General features: G+C 40.7%; 1 protein-coding gene across 1 annotated transcript; it reads left to right on the top strand.

Moving 5' to 3' along the window:
- The first annotated feature begins 1,170 nt into the window (after window positions 1-1,170).
- Window positions 1,171-20,079, top strand: bltp3a (bridge-like lipid transfer protein family member 3A). The gene is made up of 21 exons (XM_084366801.1): window positions 1,171-1,479; window positions 4,274-4,436; window positions 5,338-5,376; window positions 5,629-5,720; window positions 5,845-6,034; window positions 6,403-6,543; window positions 6,667-6,837; window positions 7,894-8,074; window positions 8,195-8,281; window positions 9,910-10,080; window positions 10,425-10,570; window positions 11,837-11,978; window positions 12,332-12,525; window positions 12,687-13,894; window positions 14,037-14,221; window positions 14,298-14,437; window positions 14,591-14,741; window positions 15,577-15,833; window positions 16,210-16,318; window positions 16,512-16,603; window positions 17,126-20,079. The coding sequence occupies exons 1-21, from the start codon at window positions 1,436-1,438 to the stop codon at window positions 17,240-17,242; spliced, it is 4,020 nt and encodes a 1,339-aa protein (XP_084222927.1). The 5' UTR covers window positions 1,171-1,435; the 3' UTR covers window positions 17,243-20,079.
- The last annotated feature ends 98 nt before the right edge of the window (window positions 20,080-20,177 follow it).

Raw genomic sequence — 20,177 nt, 5'->3', positions numbered from 1 at the left:
GAAAATATGCCATTTATTTTTGTTTCATGTATTAATTTCTAAGAAGTAGATGATGTGCAAGGTTCCACAAGTAAATCCACAAAGCATCAAACTATCAGAATCAAGAGGGGATTTTGGGTACAGGCTCATCTCTGGAGTAAGATGAGTGTCTGGATAATGAGAGGCAGTAAATGAGCATATATTGTGCTTTTTACATGTTATTGTCTCCTTTATCCTTAAGTGCTTAAATAAAATCAATCAATCAATGCTATAATATTAATATGTTCTAATCATATATGTAATATTAAGTAAATAATTACAAAAAGTAATTTTAGAAAAATGATGGCTGAATTTAATTTGCTTTGGTTATCACACTGTCATGGCTTGAATAGGGCAGAGCCGTAGTTATTAGAAACATCTGTGCTTTTCCTGTTATGACGTGAAAATGTCCTTGGACCTTAAAATAGAAATTACTGAACAAAGAATATAATAATTTACAGTACACTTAGACTACCTGAGACTACCTGATTAAATAAAGTTAGAAACACACAACCATCTCTTTGCAGTAACCAGAACACAGGCTTTTTTCTTGTTTTAATTTGTTGCATTATCTAGTTTTTTTCAAAATCCAAATTTCAGGCAACAGTTATGCAGCTTGGAAATGTTTAGAGTGAACAGCACTTATAAGATAAGACATTAAACATTAACACAAGGTAAAACAAAATGATCAAAATTACCATTATAAAAGAAAAGAAAAATAGATCAAGGTAATACATTGGTGATGTCATTTTCTAATAATACAGAGAGCATGTTTGAACTTCATTAATTTCAGGGACTTAATATAACGTGGGATTTCCTTATAATAAAACATGACAATGTCTGTTTTTTTTGTTTTTGTTTTTTGTACATTTAGCCTTATGAATAAAACATTTAGCTGAGATTGTCAAAACATTGACCATCAAGTCTAATTTTGTGTCTTTTAATGAGAACCCATAAAAAATACTATTATGATCTAAAACAGGCACGGATGTGATTTTAACCCTTCCATTAGCTGTTTTCTGGGTTTGAGAGCATGAAATAAATAATGCTCTATTGTTCACAGACTTGAAGGGTCATCTTTTATTTCTTACTTTCCTCGCTCGTGATTGGTTGGATTCTTCGCACTTCCGCCCCCTTGTTCCTCCCCGAACATCCACAAGATGGCGTCGTCGTCGTGCCGTTGCTGGAGCCGCTGTGTTTTAGTCGAGTAGCGGTTGTTGTGTGAAAGGGGGTCAGCGGCTGTCTTCACAGGCGTTTTAGCGAGGTAGCAGCATAGCAGCTAGGCTGTGCTGTGCCAGCAGCGGCTAAAAGATGCACACAGCTAGGGTTGTGTACAATATAGCGATACCTGTCAGCTAGTATATGTTTATTTTAACGGGATACCCGCTGGTAGTGAACGAGACGAACGCTAGCAGAGATGGCCGGAATTATTAAAAAGCAGATTCTGAAGCATTTGTCAAGGTAAGTGTCATCTTTGGCTTTTTGTTAGCGGTTAGCCCGGCTGAATGATGGTTTTAACGTCACTGCCTACAACACAAAAACAGTTTGCTCGCTGGTGTTTGTCATCTAAATGCAGCTACATTGATTTCCACAGTGGTTTCCATCTGTTAGCTTAACGCTACATGTTGGTACAGCCACATGAGAATAAAGCCAGTAGTCAGCAAACCAGTTCAACCTGACCGAGACTAATAACGTTAACCGCATTACATTGTTAAATGTGTTTTTTTAATGCTGTTATATCCAACAGACAGTCTTCATACTTAATTTGGAAAGCTGATATTCGATTCAATTGGCCTTACACCTCCCATTACTGTTGTAAGAGCTCTACCATTATCCAAAACATAAAGAATAAATGTAAAAAAAAAAGTATGCTTAATGTGTGTAGTCTATGGCCACACAATATACGTTTAAGCCATTAGTATCTATCTATCTATCTATCTATCTATCTATGGAGAGTTACGGACAAAGTATTTTAGCTTTTACATCTTTATGTCCTGAAAACAGGCATGATCTTGCCCACAAGTTTGTCTGAGCAATAAAAGGCTGTTTTCCCTTTCTTTAACACTAGATTGAGCTTGTTCAGGTGTGTGTATCAGCTGCGATTTGTTGTCAGAATAGTCAGTATAATGATCCTACAATCTCGATCGCTGCTGTACACAGACAAATATTGCATCCCAGTCACCTTCAGCATCCTTTCTAGAGCCGGCCGCAGCCTTTTCTCTACACAAGGTCTTCTTTCGTCACAGATCAGCCCTGAAGAAATAGAGACTGCTATTTTGTCTGCTTTTTTAAGAATACTTTGTTGTGTCAGAGTGTGTTGTTTTTCCCGTGCCAGTCAGTTTGACACTGCTGACAGTTGTTAAGAAATACATCTGGGCGGGAGAGCGGTGTTCATGTGTTACAAAGGTCTCTTGTAAAAGCTAAAGTTGAACATAAGACTATATCAGAGGCTTTCTTTTAGACTGACTCTCATTTTCTGCCACTGTGTTGTCTCTGTCAATGAATTATTAACACAATTATTTGCACCAGATAGGTCACGGTGGACACATACTTGCCAGATAGACAAAAGATAAAAGCGCATGAATGTTGTTGCGCATAGCTTGTTCCTAGGAAGGAAATGGGCCTTATAGTCCAAGAATATCTACATTATTTTGCATTTTGCTGTCAGAAATCCTTTAAATTGTGCTAAACAATTAGTAGAAATATAACCAGAATCTTTTCGGTAAAGGTAAAATGTGTCACAACATAACATGTCCCCTTCCTTCCAATCATATTCTCCGGACATAAGGGAACATGCTTGTTTGTTACATTCTCCAGTGGAAAAAGATCAAATCATTATTGTTCAGTTAAAATTAATTGTAAGAAATTACCGTTGCCACTAAAATAGGGACACGTATGACCATGTGAAAATATTTGCTGTATTTGCTTTAAATCATTCTGAGTTTATTTTGTCATTCTGTGCTTTTTCAAATATTTCCTCATAAGTGTGTGACTCATCTTAGCAGTATTCATAAAACGGTGTGGATTTTTAAGATCGACATGATAATTAAATGATTGAATTGATCATTGAAACTTCATGTATAAGTTCATATTCTCTGTATGCTAATAAAAATAAAACTTGCATGCAGTGGACTTCTTGAACTACTGAGGATTTATTGGATTTAATTTGAGCTCTTCAAGGGCAACTCTTTTGTGTTAATCTGTTCAGAATGATCCTGGTGTTGTTTAATTGTAAAACTAAACAGTTGTGCTTTTGGCAGTTTGTACAATGACTTCTTTCTTGCCTTTGATAAGCTCAGGAATCTCGCTCCTCTTTAAACGTTGATAATCTTTGTAATTATTCCGTTTCGCTAGTTTTATGTAATAATAGTACCACTATTCAGTCGCCTTAACTTTTAATCATGAATACCGACAGATTACTTTGTTATATTCAATCAATCCAAAAGAAAACTGTATCAGAATGCACATGCACATGCAAATGTTGGACAGTCTTGTCATAGCTGTTTTGCGTTATTGGTCTGCGAATTAACTCTACACGTCAAGCTTGACTCATGGGTGTGGGATTAATATGAAAATTTCGTTTTAAGGAAAGCAAGGGTTGCACTGTTTTGTACTCAGTGTTGAAGCTTCGACTGGCTTATCAGGCTTATCAGTTCCATCATGGTGTTTGGCCTAACAGTGTTAAATGTTTTGTCAAACTCTACCACATTCACATGTCATCTCATTAGTTTAATTAATGTCATGATGAACTCCCTGACTGAGTCACACTGTGAGGCTAGTTTGCTTGTGATCAGTCGCTTTCCAACAGCATGTCTTGATGTCTGAAATATCACAGGATTTCTTTTACGACCGTGTTCAGTCATGTGGTGTATGTGAAGTTAAAATACTTAACTAATTGATTTGCTCCGACTGCTGCTTTACTCACCCTGAGTAGGGTTGTGGCCTGGCTGCTGGAGCTCGCTCCATTAGCACCCTCTGAGAGGTTCACCTTGATGGGGAGTACAGCTGTGTGAACCCAGCAAAGAGGCTGCTACGGTTCCCCAGGATGACTCATTCAGTTGCACTACTTCAAAAATCTTGGCCAAGCTGCATAATTGAATTGTGTCTATTTCTGTCTCCTAGATCATCAGTGACGTATGCTGATGATGTCAGGTGTTTCCCTGATAAAAGTTACATGAACGTCGTCCAGATCTAGGCTGCAAGTGTTCTCTAAAACATTTAATTTTTAACTTTTTTATCTTGTCCCTTTGCTTAGGTTCACCAAGAATCTGTCCCCGGACAAGATCAATCTGAGTACGCTGAAGGGGGAGGGGCAGCTGTCCAACCTCGAGCTCGATGAAGAGGTTTTGCAGAACATGCTTGACCTGCCTACCTGGCTGGCTGTCACTCGGGTCTACTGCAACAAAGCCGCCATCAGGGTATGTCACTGACTAGTCAAACCTAGCTGGTCTGACAGGTGAGGCAGGTTCCCTTTTCTACGAAGACAAAGCGGGTAAAGGAAAAAATGCAAAATCAAAATAAGAAACGGCTTTTTGTTTATTAATTTCAAAGAGCAAAGAGTCATAGAGAAAATGAACGGAGTCTGTACCACAGAGATAAGCGGTATGATCCTTCAGACCAGCACTGGCTTTTGATAATAGAGACACGAGCCATGATTCAGAGGGACAGAGAAGGCCTGAGGCTAGAGTGATCCTGAGATACACTGACTGGTGCGCAGTGAGCTGTCATGCTGGTTGGTTTGTGTTCCCAGATAATCCCGATAACACTTCATGTTTGAGACAGTGTGTTTCAAATTCACTAATAATATTCTTATTGAATGTATTGTTATCTTCATTATTTCTAAATATTTTAACAAACTGAACCTCAATTTTTCCTTGAGTTTGTCTAAAAAGTAGCTTTAAAGAAGGAAGCAAACATTTTTCCAACTTTGTACGATAGGACAGTATTGAGCATTAAACAGAACCCGCCTGATACCTGATTTTTGAAGCTGTTGCCAATACCAGCATTAGGGAGTAAGAACTTCAGATTTCATGTTATCGGCCATTATACGCACAATTTTTGTAATGATCCCTCAAATGTGGTTATCAAACACTGAGTAGACGAGGATTTGTGTGTCTGAATCAGATGATCTAAGGCCCCATAATGATAATAATGATGTTTCCAAATATAACAGCGTGGCAGTCAGTGTTGTAGCACTTGTGTGATGCTATAGGAGCTTGATTCATTTTGCCCTTGTGCCCAGTGAATAATAAACAGTGTAGAATGCTGTGGCAAGTGTTTGTGACTGACTCTTCGGACCTTGCTGTCTTGTCTTTTTAGATACAATGGACAAAGTTGAAAACAAGCCCCATTTGCCTGGTAAGATTTTCTGTTCCTTCCAAGAGTACTTGGAATTTTTTTCTGCAACACTAAGCTTCTCTCTTCATGTTGTAGTCAGGAAATATCCTAACTGATGCAAAAAAAAACACCAGCTAAAGCATGACTTAAGAATAGCATGACTTTCGCATAGTTTTTCACTGTTTTCTGCCCTGTTACCGTTAGTAAAGTTTACTTCTCTATTTATCCTTGCTCAACTGTATGCTGAGTACTACTGTTTCCTCTTTTGTGCAGTTCTTGGATAAGGTAGAAGTAGAAATGAGGACATGTGAGGAGCCTCGTCCACCTAATGGCCCCTCTCCTATAGCTATTACAGCAGGCCAGAGGTAAGCCAGCACAAATCTTGTGTTAAGCCGGCATTTCTGACGTTAAAAAACTACTTCATCCCGTGTTGTGTATAAGCATGTGTCAAACATTGCCCTCAGTCGTGTTGACGTTGTGTATTTACAGCGAGTACGGCTTTGCAGAGAAAGTGGTGGAGGGCATGTCTGTTAGGATCAACTCTATTACCATCAAGGTGCAGGCCCGTGCCTTCCATGCGTCCTTCGAGCTCTGGCAGCTACAAGGCAACAGCCTCGACCCCAAATGGCAGCGCAGTGATCTCCGCTACACCCGTGTCACCGACCCAAAGAGAGGAGAGGTGCGGTCCACTTTTATCCCCCTCCTCGCCCAGCTTTAACACTGCTCTTTCTGGAAGTTGTATGCAGTGCCCATCTGAATACAATGTTTTACCACAGGAACAGTGTGTGCTCATTAGGCCTGCAGCTAACACTGTAATCATGTTAACTTTTAATGGTTTTTATTAGCAGCATAGACTACATTGAGATTAACAACCTTTCAGAATGAGTTCTAATAATCCACTCAATAGGAAATGTGTCTGTTGACCTTTCTCTCTCTGGCCTTGCCACATAGACACCAATCATTTCACTCATAAGTATAGAGTGTGTTTGTTTTTTTGTCTCATTTGATCACAGCTGAATGGTTTGATGTTTTTGTTGTTCCAATCAGGTGTTGACATTCAAAGAAATTAACTGGCAGAGTCTACGAATCGAGGCAGATGCCATTGAGCGTGATGACCAGGACCTCGGTAGTACCCCGTTACGTCTAATCACCAACCAGGGTCGCATTCGCATCGCTCTAAAACGCAGAGTAGGATTTTGTTTCTACAATTCACTCACTATTCTGTCATTGAATTAGGAAAAAAAAACCTAAATGACCTCATCTAAATTGCAAATGCAAAAGTCAAGTTTAATTCTTCATTGTTCTTTCTAGATAAAGGACTGTAATGTGCTGGCATCCAAGCTGCTTTTCATTCTGGACGACCTGTTGTGGGTTCTGACTGACTCTCAGCTCAAGGCCATCATCCATTACGCCAAATCTCTCAGCGAGGCCATGGAGAAGTCTGCACAGCAGAGGAAGAGCAGGACTGCTGAATCCCTACAGGTCCTGCCACCTTCCTGTTCACTAAAGTTTTAAAGAGAAATCAACGTGAAGACGATTAATATTATTTTTTGAAAGGCTTGAATTACAGACTTTATTCTGTATATTTAAAGGAAGATTTCAGGCATTGTCAACCTTAAAACATATGAGCCTAATTCATCTGAAGTTATGTCTCTTCAGAATGATTGCTTCTGCATCAGTTTTAATTGATTTGATTTTTGGTAATGAAAATAAAACATAATAATACAAAAGGCCCTTTTCACAGACCACATTTGGACTTGTCATTGTAGGAAAAGCACAGTTACTACTTACATCAACAATGGCTCTGTTCTGTTCGAGTGTCCTAGTGAGGCTGTCACTGAATGCCAGCATTCACGATACAAGGACCCTGAGACCAAAGCAGCTAAATGGAATTCAGCCATCATTAATTTTGTTATTCATACCTGCAACTGGAAAAAGTTATAGTTAAACTGTTATATGCCTTTCAGTCCTGTCGAGTCCAGGTTTATTTTGGTCAATTTTTGCTTAACTTTGTCTGCATTCATTTTTGTCTTTGTTTAGCACCTTTAAAACTGTACCTGCCATGAACAAAAAAGAAAAATAACAGTGCCTATTGAGATAATCAGTCAAATATTATTTAGACTGATTATCTTTACAAGTGTAAAGTTTGTTACGTTATTTATAAACACAAATACAGCAAAAACTGAGGCCTAAAACTAACATGCATTCTATTTACATGTTAAGCAAATCACTGAAAATATGAATTCATTAACAAGCAAACATAAACAAGATGCTATATGTAAGCCCAACATCAGCACTTTCAACTGGTTCTCTCAGCTCATCTCATATGTGAAAACATTACTAAAGTTATGTCACTATAACTAAAACATGTTCAGTGTATTCACAGACTATTAGACTCCAGATTTGTTTGCAGTTTCACATTTAGTGTTCTCTCTTTACAACAGAAAGAGTCAATCATTTTTAAGTTTTTGTTCCCCTTTCATATTTATGTCATTTTGCCATTTTGGTAAAACATTTTCTACCTCTTCTGTGTTTCAGACTGCTCCTCCATCACCTGGCCTCCATAGCCTTTGGACGGAGCCCCCACCTGCTCCTACTGGCACCCCCAGCAACATGAGTCAATACTTCGATCTCTACGACGTCAAGGAGTCTTCTTACCACACCTTCATATCCCGCTTAGACTTACACGTATGCAATGACAGTTCTTCAATGGATGAAGGTTAGTTGCCACGTGCCAGTATTGATCAACATGTTGTGTAACTCAAGTATATTTAGGCGGTTTTACTTCAGTATAATTTCTGATTTTCAAGTCAAGTGGTTTTCATTTGTTTTTGCATAGATGAGCCTCCCCCACCAGGCTTGCAGGGAGCCATGCAGCTGACATTCAGGAAGCTGGGTTTTGACTACTATCCTGTCCACAGGCCTGGTGAGTGTATCTATTTGTCCCATTTGTTGACTGTAATTTCACTGCAGTTCACCCAAAGGCTCTGTCCTGCTCCCACTGTAGCCACAGCTTTTATCCAGGACTAGCTGTTAGGAGGATTACCATTCAAGCAGACTAATGGCCCGGGAGAGAGTGCCCTGTGCTATTATTCTTTCTGGAATTCCTCAAGTGTAGAATGTAGAACAGCAGAGTCGCCTCTGGAGCAGATTATGGTCAATTAAACAAGTTAGAAAACAACTTCTATTTTGGTCTTCTGTTTGATGAGAATTACTGTTTCTGAAGGGTATATTAACAGAGGAAAGATGCATATATCAACATCATACAACTTTATATACAGTATTTCATATATACTGTATAAACACGCATAGTGTCTGCATGTATGCATGAAAAGCAGCTTTCAAAAGTGGCCAAGTTTGTTGACACAGGCTGGGAATTTGACTCTAGTACTTTGTAGCACACAGTGCAAATGTACAGATTCAGATACAGACATTCAGACAAACACAGATATCAAGCTAAACAAATATAAACCAACTTTAACTTAAAAGTAAAGGTTCATTTTATTGTTATTTTACAACACCAGGGCTGCAAAACAAATCTGAGTTAAGTCCCTCCATGCTAAACAAAAGGAAAAAAAGAAAGAAAAAAACCCTATTTTTTTTACAATGGAGCACGATGGGTGAATTGAGGAGTCTAACAGCCTGAGAAATGGAGCTGTTCTGCAGTCTGGTGGTATGGCAGCAGATGCTTCTGTATCTTTTGCCAGATGGCAGCAGGGTGAACAGACTGGCTGGTGTGGATGTTGTCTTTTAATATCCTTTGGGCTCTGTGCAGACATCTCACTTCACCAATTTCACTGATGCTCTGTAGATGGGTACCAGTAATGTTATGGGCAGTTTTAATCACCTGCTATAGAGACTTCCTGTCCTGGGCCGTGCACGAACCATGCCAGTTTGTGAGTCAGGGTGCTTTCCATTGCTCCTCTGTAAAAGTTACCAAGGATTTGGCTTTGGAATATAGCCCTCTTAAATTTCCTCAGGAAGTAGAGCCTTTGCTGTGTGTTTTTTTTTTAAACTAGGTTGGTGATGTGTGATGATAATGACTGGTTCTCTGTGATGTTGATTCCCAGGAATCTAAAACTGTCCACCTTCTCCAGCTCAGCTCCACTGATGTAGACAATCAACAGTCAGCTTCTTGGTTTTGCTGACATTAAGCAGTAGCTTGTTCTCTGTGCACCACTCTGCAAGATTGTTAGTTTCCTCCTGATGTGATTTCTCATCATTGTTTGATTATGTTGGTGGTCTCACCCACATACTTGACTAGAGAGTTTTCCTGATGTCTGTGAGTGCAATCATGGGTGTACAGTGTGAACAGGAGGGGGCTGAGCACACACCCAAAGGGGCTCCGGTGTTGAGCACTAATGTAGAGGAGGTGTGACAGCCAATCTGTCTGGGGGCTGACCTTAGACCTTTGATTCAATGAACTACCAGCAAGCTAGGTGGATTAAATGTAGTTTGCTATTTGCAAGCACTGTATACAGTCAATATTGCACTGTGTACTGGTTGGTATGTTTGCTGAATCATAACTGTCTTTTTGCTGCTGCTCCAATACAGCTGATGGATGTCGACATTGGGAACGCCACAGTGGAGCCATGGAGGCTCAGGCCCAGTGGGCTGGAAAACTGCTGCAGGAGTACCAGAAAAGAGCAGAGGCTTCTGGGTTCCCTGGGCCGCATTCTGAGGTGCCTCAGCCAACCAAGGACAGCCCTGCAAAGACAGTTCAAGGTCTGAGTGCAGAATTCATGTAGAGTGGTGTCTTCCTACTAAATTTTTTAGTAAGAAGTCACTTACTTAATTTCTCTTGTGACAACTAAACACAGATACACACAGATGTCATCAAGACAACTGGAAAACGTTAAAAGCTGAATAATGAAATCAAACATGAATACTTATTTGCCTTTATTGCACAACAAAAGATGTTTTCTGATCAGAAAGACACAAATATTAATCAGTAAAAATATTTCTGAACATCAGCATCATGATCTAACTTAGAATCAGACTTGCTTCTTGGTAAGTGCGTCATTGCCGCTTTAAACAACATTGTTTTTTCTGCCATGTCGATTCTTTAGACAGACAGTCTAGTCCCAAGTCGAGCCCCCCTGATGCAGAGCAGACGTCCAGCAGGAGCTCTGCCAAAGCTACGTCAGGGTCATCACTGAAGAGACTGCGATCTAGCTGTGTGGTGGTCAGGATGGATGACGTGGACATTCACCAGGCAAGCTTTAATCATCAGCTGATTTAATTTACCTGCTTTAGCAGAAGCTTTACTCCAATAAATGGACCAAGGGACTTGACCTCAGTGGAAGCGATCAGGGAGTAGGCATGACGAAGCATCACAGGATTTGGACTTATTTATAATGACTGTAGTTCGTCACAGATGGTATTAATACTGAGCAGTTTATTGCAGTAGAAAATTAAGACGGAACCAATCAACCTCCAGCTACATAAGTGTTGATCTAATGTGGATCACACAACAATATCAAGAACTCCCTTACAATTTTATCTTACACAACTGACATAATATGATATTCTCAGACGTTACCACCAGCTTCTTCCTGTGGATTGCATTCATGACATAACTGCTTACAGTTGTTACAGTGGGCAGTGTTTGTGTGTGTATGTAAAGCATGGAGAGGATGATTAGGTGATTTTAAAAAAAAAGATTTGACAAAAAATTTCTTTCAGCATTTTTAATTGTTGACCAGATAGATCCTGAGTGAGGTGACTTTTCTTAAACACGCTTAGTCATTAGCTAGCTAGCTGACACGAGTGTAAGTTGCTGCAGTGTGCTAATGACTTGCAGTTTGCCCAAACCGGATGTTGGATCAGCAGCCCTAGAGGCAACTGCCTGACAGGCCTTACAGAGGGAGCTAAAGTCTCTTTAGGAAACAGCTATCTGATATGTTTGATCAGATTGCTGATTTATTGTATTAAAGTATTAAGTGTGGGGCCTCAAATTTCACTCCTGGGGAACTGTAATAACTGTAATAATAGAAGATAAATATTTATGTTATGACTGCTGTACTAATAACCACCACAGCAACGAAAAAATGAAGCTTTAAGTAAAATTATTCCTCATGTGTCAGTAAAATACCTAGATAATCCCATTTATGTGTCACTTCTCTTGGCTGCCTCAGTGCCTTTCACTCTCACGCTGCTTCTCCATTCTCACTTTGGATGTGTCATACTTTTCTTGAACTTATTTAAAGTTGAAGACACTTGTAGTTCCCCTTTTGAAATAACAGGAGACTCCCAGGGGAACTTCTGTACATGTTTGGGTCTCCACCTTCAGTTTACGACAGGAAGTGTCTGGCGCTCAGATGCAGGTGGTGTAGTTAAGTTATGTGTCACACACTTGTCCTTTTTTTTTCCTTTTCTGTGTTTATTATTGTGTACTGAATGAAGCTGATGAATGAGAAATATAACCCCATATTTGGTGACATGTCCACCACTCTTCTAACGTCTGAACCTCAAAATTCAGGTGTCTACAAGAGGCCGTCAAAACAAGAAGACCCAGTCTTTATTATCCTGCAACCGGAAAGCTCTGCGTTTGCCAGACAACGTACCAGCAATTCATCTGCAGTTTACTGAGTACTACTTTCCTGATAACCCCAGTTTATCAGGTAACATTTTTTGTTGTCTTTCTGTTTATATTTCAAGTTTAGAGCATGTCTTCTTTACTTTCATATTGTGAGCTAAAATTATTTTTCATTATGGCACAACCGCCCTTTTGTATGAATCATAGTCATCCAAACCTGTTTGTGGGCCTTATTACCTTTACATGACAGAAACTTGACCTTACCAGCAACCTCGTAAAAAATATTTTTTTAAGTGATTTTGTATTACTGAAAAACTGGACTGTATTTCCTAATTGCTCATATATATTCAGATTGGTTGTGTATTTAACGCTATAGCTGGAAATTATGACATGTAAATATTCCGTATCAGCATCTCATCCCTTTTTGCCTTCCTCCAGTGCCCACCTCAAATCTGTATGCCCAGCTGAACAGCCTCCAGTTCTGTGTAGATCCAGCCAGCGTGCTGTGGATCAATCTGTTCTCCAGGGGTCTGCTGCACACCCTGGACCAAGTCAAAGCTTTCTACCATTTGCAAGACAGCAGCAAGGCTGACGAACATGTAGACATCCGCTTGGATGCAGCTCAGCTCAAGGTAAATACAGAAATGTTTTTAAATATGAATGGCTTCTTAGCTTAGATTTAAAATGTTTGTGTATCCCTTCTTTGCCTTTATTGGAGCCTGTTGCATTTTACATAAACATCAGGGTGTGCATTTTTTGTTTATGTGACTTGTTTATTGTTCCTTTTCTTTAGATGATAATCCCCTTGGACTCCTCCATATTGGACCATCCGGAGCGTCCACAGTCTCTCTCTGTTATTGTACCACAGATGGTTGTCAGCAACACCCGCCACTGCCCCCACGGCTCCAGAGCTGACCTCAATAGCACCTATGACAAGTTCTCCAGCTGCTCTTTCTTCCAGCACACACCTCCCTGCCACTACCCCAGAGATCAGAGTGCCTTCCACCCCATCCCGTCCCATTTCCTCCAGCACTCTCAAGAGACGGAGCCACAACCTCTGGACAGAAAGCAGCAACGATCCCAGGATGTTTGGTCTCTCAGTCTCTCCCGTGTGACCCTAGGTTTTGATGGGGCTCGGCGATTCCCCAAAGGCAAAACTCAACCTTTTGTTGAGCCCTTCGCGATGTCTGTGTGGATGTGTCAGCCCTCTGCCTTTAAAAACGGTACCATGTCTTCCCCCTCCAGTCCCAACGGAGCCCACCAGCCTTCTTCAGAACAGGAAGAGGCTTCACTTGCCTCATTCCACTTCTTGGCCCACACCATCACTCCGGTGAAGATGTGGCTCAACCACTACCAGTATGTCGCCCTTCTGAGAATGAAGGATGCCATGGCTCGGTTGGGAGCAGAGTTGGGCCGGGATCTACGAGATGTTAAGCAGGCTCACGGGCAGAAGACAAAAGCTACTACGGTGTGTCTGGCCCTCCTGGTAGATTCTACAGAACTGGGTCTCCTGTTGCCACCAGTGTACTCGGCGCCTGAGGAAGAGGTCGCCCACACCCCAGAGACAGACAGCCCCAGCATAACAGACTCTGACATCTCCCCCCTTCATCACTCTGTAGATGTGGTCTTGGAGGACAGTGGGTTAGAAAACGGCATCTCCTCCGTCAACACTGCGTTTGATCAGGACGAGCAAGATGGCGTGGTGGAGGAGGCATGTGAGGCTGTGGAGGAGGCGTTGGATGGTGTAACAGTACAAGAGGACACCCCTGTTCTCTCACCTCCACTCTCACCTGGACACTCCCCCGCCCTCTCCCGCGAACCGTCCACCTTCAGCCTGGAGGGAGAGCTGTCGAGCGCCATAAATGTCACCAAGGATGTGACCAAAGATGCCATTAGTGCCTCGCTGGACCTGACCAAAGGGGCGTTTTCGATTACTAAAGATGCCTTCAGCATGCTGAGTCGGGGCTCAGGGATGAGCAAATTGTTTAGCCCGCAGGCAAAGTAAGTGCTGGTGCTCTCCTGCTGGGCTGCTGGCATTGTAATGGTGTTTGTGTGTCTGGAACCCATACTGTGCACCACATGCTTTTACTGGCTTTCCCTTAGCGACTCTGTGTGTGTGTTTCTGTATGTGTGTGTTTTATAGGGAACAGGTCCAGCGTTCAGAAGAGTCCTCCCCCTCTCTGGCTGCCAGCCTGCGCCACCAATCCATGAAGCAGTCGCCTTCCCAGCATTCCTTTGATAGTGCTATCTTGGAAGGCAGCCTGCCTGACGAAAACCTCTCTGTAGATAGTGATGTCAGCGACAATTTCTTTGTCCTCATGGACTCAGGTGCTCAAAATACTTGCAAGCAATTTCCCTGAATTACATAGGTGACCTCTACTATAAGTATGTATCATGTTTCCAGAGTCAGGTATGGAGTCCATGCGTCCCAACAACACTCCTGCTGGCAGTCGAGGCAGCCCAGCACCAGGAACAGAGGGAGGTTCATCAGCTGACCTTAGCAGCTCTCTGTCACAAAGTACCGAGGACGTATCACAGGATATGGTAAGTTATTGTGCTAATGTAACAGATTGGAATTTGTCAGTGGGGTTGCCTTAATTTCGTGAACAAAATAATATCTAAAAGAATAATTTAAATTTAAAGATTTAAATCTACAGTGGTTTAAAATGTGAGTTTATGTGCTTTATGTTGTTGCAGTCCTCTGTGTTGTTGCTCATCCTGAGTGGAGCGGCCTGTACCATGGAAGTAAAGGGAGAAGACCAAGTTGTGGCTGTAGAAGTCCAGAATCTGAGCCCTGTGCAGATGGGCACTGTGAGGGTATCAGATGTGCTGGCTGGTCTCGTACAAGGTAACCTAGATTATTGTTGCCATGATGTTTGTTCCCTATCAACAGACTCTTGGACAAAACATTTTCGGACATCTGCTTATTAACGCTGCAACTCTAATAATGTCTCTCTGTTTACTAGAAACGAGCAAAGCACAATTTTTGTAGTTGGATAATTAGATGGCAATTCAATTGTTATTCTCTCCTTCTTTATGGTCTTCTTTGGCATCTTAATGTTTAGTTGATTTACATTTTTGATGATACTTGTAGATCTCAATAATAAAAACAGTATCATCTAAAAATGGACTGACATCTAATCTCAACAGTTCAGACAAACAAATCCTCATGTTTTGTGTGTTGGTACCACTGATGGTGAGATAAGCAGTTCTTGCATCACCTTTTACGTTATATAAATGCCTCTAAATCAAAATATAGTTTCTATACAAAAGCACATGGTCTCAATGAGTGTTGTCAAAAATATTCAAAATATCATTACATATTGATTCTGAATATTTTAAATGGTTCCAGTGCTCATTTTTTGCAATAACGATATACCAGTATTGGCACAGTTTTCTTTCTCTCTTCTCTCTGGTAGTGAGTTGACTGCTGACACTGCTGTAATGCCCATCCTCCAGAACTAAATACATTTAGATGCTTCTGTGTACAAGCCTCCTTGTATTTATCTTTTAATAAGAAGTGTTGTTTCGAAGTTAGAAATATCAGTATCCCGACAAAACTAATTTCCATTCAGGACTCGATCAACTGCCTGTATGGAAAGCATGCTGGACCTTGTTGCAGTTTAAAGCGACCACATGGTTTACATATATATCTAATTCTTTCTACCATGTTGTTTCTGCAGCTCCAGGCGAACCAGTCCAGAAGCAGGGTAAGCGGAGCTCTCCACAAGTGTGCATGCGTGCAGAGATGGGTCCATCTGCTGCCCGACACTCTGCTCTGGCTGATTCTTTGGGCTTCCTCGATATGAGAATGCAAGACTGCAAGGCTGAGCTGTTAGCCTCCACTGTGGCTAACATCGGTCCTTTTCTCGAAGATGAATTCAGTGTTGACGGTCAGCCAATGAAGTTACACATGAGCAACATCACCGTCACCATGAAGGTGAGTTGTTGATACAGTTTGGATGTGGGGTCAACTAATTTTGACTTTGTTGGTTATAACATGTTAGTAGAAAACGCATTCTACATTATCGTATACATGATTAATTATCATATGATTTTAGTCTTGATTGTTTTCTGCCCTGTAAATTCACTGAATTGGATTCAGTCTAAATCATTGTTTTCTTAGTTTTTAGTATATAGTGAGTATGTATACCACCCTGTAAGGCAGTGGTAATTCCTAGCAGATTAAAATAAAGTGAATTGAATTGAACCTTTGGACTGACTGTAACCTGGTAGAGTGAGAAGACATGAACAGTAATGGTTAGTATGAGTTCAAGAATGTGGTTAACTGACAAGATACCTTTCCTTTCTTTTAGGATGATAGCCCCAAAATCTACCCCACAGCCCCTCAACCTGTCCCAGCCTCGTTCATTGTAGATCAGCTGCTCCTCGAGCGCGGTGAAGATGGCATGATGAGGCTCAGAGGTGAGCAAGAAAATAACGTCTTTTATTTCAATTTCGCCCACTATGATAAATGTAATGCTTGTCAGTATTGTGGATACACCCAGAAGTCAGCAGGGTGATGAACCGCGGAACCACAAACACTCCAGCTCAGAACATGTGCTGTCACAGAAAGATGAACAGAAAGTGATCCTCACCATTTCCTTTTTAATTGCAGCTGAAGGTGCAGACCCTAAAGCCTCAGCAGGTGTTCCTGCCGCTGGCTCAGACAACCCAAACAGTTCCTGCTCTGTTCGACAGCAGAGCGAGGTAAGGGAGATCAAGCAGTGTGATGTTCTGTATATGCTTCTGTGTGTCTGCAGCCAAAGGAGTAGAAATACTGTGATCATGACTCCAACATGTGGCTTTATTAGACAGTATTTTGGGGTGTTTGTTAGATAAATGGCAACATTTATTTTTTAAACATTTTCAGGCATATCAATACTGTATCTACCATGAGGCTGTGTATAGCACTGTAGTAGTCACAGGGCTTTTTGTTTCTTTAATTTTTTAATGGCCAGGCCAAGACATTGAAACCTCAGCTGAGTTAGATTTACAGGTTCTCCTCATGTTTAAATCTACAGTAATCTGCTCTGTTTATCTTAAATACAGCTGTGATACTGGTGTCCTGTTACTGGTCAGCTCTAAGATGGACAGTGTAATGGTGTTGTATTTACACCTGCTGCTGTCCATCAGAATCTGATATCCACCCACTTGGCTTGAAGCACCTAGCCAAAGCGTTTGCGCTTGCTGTAGCTGGAGCTAACCAATCCAATCATCCTGCCGTTACAGAGACAAACCCTGGAGCTGCAGCTCTCCGATGCCCAGGCCGCTCTCAACGAGGCCCTCGGTGACAGAGAACGCCTCCTTCTGGAAGTCAGGAAGTACAACCCAACGTTTACTCTCTGAGCCTCTGTCTTTCACACCTGAACCTACTGTATTACTCCTCCTGCGAAGTAGCAGTGATGGGACGCATCAGGCTGAATGTCAGGAACCAGCAGGACTCATTAAAAGAATGCCTGGATGTTGAACATGTTTGAAAAGAAGATCAATCCAAGTTGTGGCTTTGGATCCCACCTGCTATATCACGCTGTTCATGATGTTACAAAAGAGCCCCGATAACAATTACTAAAGGGGAACCTAGTGAGCTAACTTATAGGTACATTAATGGTACTACTTTTAATCTGGCAGTCTAGATATCTTTCACTGCTGTACTAAACACAAACTACTCTGGTTGTTTCTCATCCAAATCAATGTGAACAGTAAACTCATTGTGTGGTTTCAGTATTAGTCACACAGCATGCAAGGGTAAATATCATCAAGCTTTAATTCTCTCCAGTTAATTATTTTTGTTGTGGAAATGTTAAGTGGATCACATGCCAAAACCTCCTCTTCACATGCACCAACACTGCCAGACAGCTGCTAATCCATCAGGCACTCCATCTACGAAACACAAGCATGCTTTGTGAACAGTGCTAACATCCACGTAGCAGAGTCATAAAGCTACATAGACTTAGTAATGTTGATGACCTGGTTAGGTGTGGGTTTCTTTTAATTTAAAAGTATTATAAAATATTATCAGCTGTCGAAAAAATGTGTTGTGAAAGGTAGGGAAAACATTGCACTTTTTGTTTTTTTTAAGGAAAGCAGACTTGTGCTGCTTTAACGGAGAGACAGTTGAATCTCCATTTCCACCTTGGTTGCTTTATCACCACGGTGGAATGGTTACACACTCAAGTTATCAAGTTCTCACCGTTTTCAGAAAGCGGGTTGAATCATTCCCCAGTGTTATTTTTCTTCGTGTTGTGAAATGTTGATCATGCTTCTTTTGTACTGTGAAACAATGTGCTCTGTGGTTGAATGTCCACTCAAGACGACACGCCTTTCGATCTCTCCCTCGGTCACGTGGAGAGCAGGTTGCACAGTAGCTTCAGTATTGTATCTGGGTTCACTCTAACTCTCTGGTTTAAAGAGGATTTGGATCATACCAGCTACCACAGTAACAATACTTGATCTCTTTGAAACTTGTTTTGTAGCTTGACAGGAAACACCTCAAGACTGCTAGTGTTAGTGTTACCTCTGTGCATATTTATCATGTATACAGTAGTATAGTGGTCAGACGTCATGAACTTAAAGCTCATTCAGGATGTTGTTTACGTGTGTATATTTATTTAGATTTGTCAAAGCATGTGTTTTTGTTAGAACACAGTTACTTTACAGTGTACTGAAGCCATATCAATCAAAGAAAATGACATTTAAAAAAAACCCGCTGTGGCACTGATAAATGGATGCACACACAGTGTGTTGTGTTAATGACCAAATTCACTACAGACACTGATATTTGTTTGTTCCTGATCTGCTGCAGATTCTGTCCGTCAGGCCAGCTGCCATTTAAATTTGTGTCACTTTCCTTTTTCTATGCATAAATCTGTTATATGCATGGATTCGAACAATGATGGATTTGTTCATCAAAGACACTGTTTGACAGTTTAACATTCATTTTATGAATATTTTCATGAAAAGACCTCTCTGTGAGCTACACTTTATGTACAAATGTTCTATTGTTAGATCAGTGGTTTAGCCTTCACAGGTACGTTATCTATCATAATGGTTGCACAGCTGTTACAAATTCATCATTTTCCCATGGCGTGCTTGTGAGACCCCTGGTGGCTGTAACTTGCCAGAGCACTCCGGGTTGAAAAGATATTATCTTTCCTTTCCCTCTTTTTTTTTTTTAAACTTTGGTTGCCTTGCAAGCTATGAATGACAGATTTGCATTCTTACATAGGAATGTAAGATTTTGAGCAATAGAAAGGCAGTTTGGTATAACCAAAAACATGACAGAACAGTAACACTACATATTTTTGATGTGGATTATTCATGTTTTAAGGTGACTTATATCAGAGAAAAATACTTAACCTGTCTAACAGGTTTTAACATTTTCTTCTCACCTGCATGTGTACTCAACACATCCTCACTACCAATGTAATAAGAGAGGTACTGTCCTTAAACCTCAGTATCATATTTGTGATCTTCTCAGCTTTTGGTGTTTATGTTTTTGCATGGCCTTAGTAGACAAACATACAGTGGTACGAGATTGAACTTCCCATGCTGGATGCAACATGTAGCTGTACTGTTCATCCAGTTTCCCTCTCCTCAGTCAGGCCTCTGTGTTAAGTAGCATCCCTACTCTGCTGACAAACTGGTGCTCTGAGTTCCATCTGCTCACAACCATGCAAAAAGAAGATAGCCGGAAAGTGAAGCACTTCAAGATGAGTGTTGTTCTCTCTTTTCATACAACTGAGCTGGCAAAATGTAAAGCAGATGCACGTACTGAAGTGATGTTGATGCCTTGTGAATTACTTGCACTTGTGTGATAAATTCACTGGAAATTGCACTCATTTTAATGTAAATCACTTCAAAGGATTGCAGAGGAGTCCTTGTGAAATCTTCCTATAAGTGACGCAAATGTTAGAGAACTTGTGGACAGTATTTTTGTCAGTTGTGTAGAGTTACATTGAATTTTTGTAATGTCTTTATCACTTCATTGAGACTAATATACAACTGGTTCTGTGAACCAAAGCTAGTATGTGGAAAATATTTTAAAAAGTGAAAGAATAAATGATTAACTGCTGAACACATTTCATTTGTGCCTTTAAGTTTTAATGGAAAAATGCATGTTTTTGCGTAACATTCAATATCTATTGCATCCATGTTTTTGTTGTCATAAAATATACAGAAACCTATATGTTCAAGTCTCACTCCAGTTATTTTAGTGGTGCGATCCACAGTTTGACTTTATCCTTGATGCTAATTATTTCAGTATTGTTAGACAATTCAGAGG

Source organism: Pagrus pagrus (assembly GCF_965226575.1).
Source record: "Pagrus pagrus genome assembly, chromosome: 11".
Taxonomy (NCBI): domain Eukaryota; kingdom Metazoa; phylum Chordata; class Actinopteri; order Spariformes; family Sparidae; genus Pagrus; species Pagrus pagrus.
This window is presented reverse-complemented; position numbering and strand designations above follow the sequence as displayed.